Genomic DNA, 3423 nt, shown 5'->3' on the forward strand with positions numbered 1-3423 from the left:
TATTATTATCATTGTTGTTGTTGCTATTTATGATCTTCTTCTCATCCCTGGTTTTTCTCTTCCCGCAGACTGTCGGCCCACATATGCAGCTACCAGTGTTTCCAGATTGAGCTGAGCCGGGGCTACGACTACAGCTCCTTCCACGACGACCTGAAGAAACTCTACGACTCGGCCGGCGGCAGGAACGAGCAGACGGTGTTTCTCTTCACGGACACACAGGTGGTTTCTTATGCCACACATCAGATCTTTGTCTATGGCTTGGTTTAAATCTCTCTCGTTTGCTCCTTTAAAGTAGTAAAAGTAGGTGGTTGGCGGAGTCCCAAGCAATCCATTTAGGAGTACTTTTTACGCCGGAGACAAAGAAAAAATAGTTTTCGTTGTGTTGTTCCTAACAGAAATCATGAAAAGCAAGGAAATTACAAGCCTTGACCGCTGCATTAAACTGCATTTTGGTAATGTTGAAAGACGCATTTGTGGTAGAGCTTGGGATGCTGTAAAAATTGAAAATTCTCAAAACTTGGACTTACGTGGATTGCTTGTGACAGTGCCAATGTAAATTGATTAAAAGTCTTCTACTGTTCTAACAATCCCGTGTGTCGCAGATTGTGGTGGAGAAGTTCCTAAATCATCTTAATTATGGCAATGGGGGCGTAATACACGCACATGTACTTGTATAAATCCCACTGCTATATTCGTGCAATCTGTCGGTGGCAGATTGTGTTGGAGAAATTCCTAATTGTTCTTCATTATGTCGATATGTGAGGCAGCGTGGTGGAATCAGGCTCTCGTCAATTTTTGGGCATGTAGAGTTATTGGTATCGTCTTAAAGCTTATTCATTTGTTTTTATTAGGATGAAAAAAATACTCATTTATCTTGAATACTAGTCGAGATATTTGCGAAAGAAGGAAGTGGGGGTCACCTGCTTTCAGAGGTAAAATTAGTGAAAATAGGGTCGCCAAAGATTAGTTATTTCCTTAGCTTAAGAGTCCGTGGTAACTGAAAATTTACATTTTTTGTGCCTTTAATCAACGTTTTTAAGAAAAATCCACACAGAAATGATTTCTTTAATGGACATGAAAGGTGTTGAGCCAACAAACAAAAATTTTATAAAAATTCACAAACCTGCGGAAAAATGCAAGTTTCGTCACTTTGATTATTTTGACGAGAGCCTGATTCCACCACGCTGCCTCACATATGTTCACATCGCTGTACTCTTCCTACATCTCGTCTGTCGTATATTGTAATGGGTGGAGTCGGTGGCCTAGTGGTTCGGCTACCGGACTCGTAATCGTGAGATTGCGAGATCGGAGGTTCGAGCCTCAGCTCGGTCCGACGTTGTGTCCTTGGGAAAGACACTTTACACGAATTTCCCACTTAGCTCGGTCCGTTCGCAGATGGACGTTAAACTCGGAGGTCATGCCTCTTAGATAACCTAAAAGTGTTGATAGAGGCGTAAAAACACTTTACCATTTCACCTGTTTCCAGATCGTGGTGGAGGAGTTTCTGGAGGACATCAACAACATCCTCAACTCGGGCGAGGTCCCCAACCTGTTTGAGCCGGACGAGTACGAGAAGCTCATCATAGCGTGCAGGCCGGGGGCGAAGGAAGTGGGCATTCCCGAGGGCAACAGAGACGCCATCTACGACTTCTGTATACAGAGGGTCCGGTGAGTCGTGTTTGGTTGTTTGGTTGGTTGTTTGATTGGTTGATTGGTTGGTTGTTTTGTTTGTTTGTTTGTTTGTTTGAGTAAAGAGAGGCACATCGACACAATAATGTTCATTTAGTGCTGGGAAAAAAGTAACACAAACAAACAGAAGGAAAGTAAAACAGCAGGACCTACCAGTGGCGCCCCCCCCCCCCAAACCATCCGCAAGATGAGTCAGAGAATGCCTTGTTACAGTGGAAGTGTGTCTTCTATATGTCTAAATGTGTGCTATATTATATCACATCATTCGCCTCTGTCACCATGGCATTGCGTATAAGCCGCCAAGAAGAGACCTCCACCTGTCTCTGTTCTGGGCGATATTCTCCCCGTAGTATATAACAGAGCATACCTTTAAAACAGTCCTACTGTATGCTATATTATATTAAATATGTATTTCTTTAAAACAGTTCAGCTGTATATTATTATATTATATTTATATTACATATTAATATCTTTAAAACAGTTCAAATGCGGGCTACATAGTATACCTTTACAACAGTCAAACTGTATGCTTTATTATACTGCATAATATACCTTCAAGACAGCTGAACATGGTGGTGATTGGTGGGTGCTCTGGTGTGGTTTGCTTCTTCTTTCCTATCAAACATCTATCGTCCTTTTCTCCCCTTCTTCTTTTTTATGTTTGTTACTCTCTTGTAACACCTTTAATCTTCGGGCGCTCATATGACCTTAAGCAGGTGCCAGCGCCGTAAAACCTCTACTGAAAACAAAAAACTCAAACAAAACTCGTTGTAAAACAAAACGCACCATACTAATTCAAAGAAACTAAGGCCTCACACTGCCTGTTTCCCCCAGAAACAATTTACACATCGTGCTGTGCATGTCGCCGGTGGGTTCTGCGTTCCGTTCCCGGTGCCGAATGTTCCCGTCCCTGGTCAACTGCTGCACCATAGACTGGTACATCGAGTGGCCCCGGGAGGCGCTGCTGGGAGTGGCACAGACCTTCTTCAAACCCGTCGACCTGGGTTGTTCGGACGAGGTCAAGGTAAGGCGACTCGTTATTGTTATAACACTTTTTCTTCTTCTTCTCCTTATTATTATTTTTTTATTTTTAAAATTATTATTATTTTTAAGCTTATTATTGTTTTCAATATTGCTGTTGTTGTTGTTGTTATTCTATTATTGTTGTAGTTGCTGTTGCGGTGTGTTGTTGTTGTTGCTGTTGTTATTATTATTCTTTTATTGTTGTTGTTGTTGTTGTGGAGTGTGTTGTTGCTGTTGTTGTTGTTGCTGTTGTTGTTGTTGTTGTTGTTATTCTATTATTGTTGTAGTTGCTGTTGTGTTGTGTTGTTGTTGTTATTGTTGTTATTATTATTCTTTTATTGTTGTTGTTGCTGTTGTTATTATTATTCTTTTATTGTTGTTGTTGTTGTTGTTGTTGTGGTGTGTGTTGTTGCTGTTGTTGTTGTTGTTGTTGTTGTTGTTGTTGTTGTTGTTGTTGTTGTTGTTGTTGTTGTTGTTGTTGTTGTTGTCTTCGTTGATATAGGTTAACCTATTGCCTTGGTGTAAATTGCAAAGCCTCAAAAGATTTTAGCATTTAAAATCTGATCTTTGACCCGAGCCAACCAGTGCAGTGAACGGTTGTGAATGCAATCAACTTGTGGTTCGCACGCTCATATGACTTTAAGTAGTTGCGAACGCCGTAGAACTCTTACTAAAACAAACAAAACTCCCCCTGCCCCCCCTCCACCGTCC

At 41.3% G+C, this 3423-nt stretch overlaps 1 protein-coding gene across 1 annotated transcript in view; it reads left to right on the top strand.

Moving 5' to 3' along the window:
• LOC101855959 (dynein heavy chain 6, axonemal) overlaps positions 1-3423 on the top strand; it is a gene marked incomplete in the record, with an annotated part of 98470 nt that overhangs the window by 62171 nt on the left and 32876 nt on the right. Inside the window, 3 exon segments of the mRNA XM_035970687.1 lie at positions 69-219; positions 1487-1668; positions 2524-2713. Of these exon segments, the coding sequence (XP_035826580.1) occupies positions 69-219; positions 1487-1668; positions 2524-2713 (523 nt within the window).

Source organism: Aplysia californica, unplaced genomic scaffold (assembly GCF_000002075.1).
Source record: "Aplysia californica isolate F4 #8 unplaced genomic scaffold, AplCal3.0 scaffold00307, whole genome shotgun sequence".
NCBI classification, from domain to species: Eukaryota; Metazoa; Mollusca; class Gastropoda; order Aplysiida; family Aplysiidae; genus Aplysia; species Aplysia californica.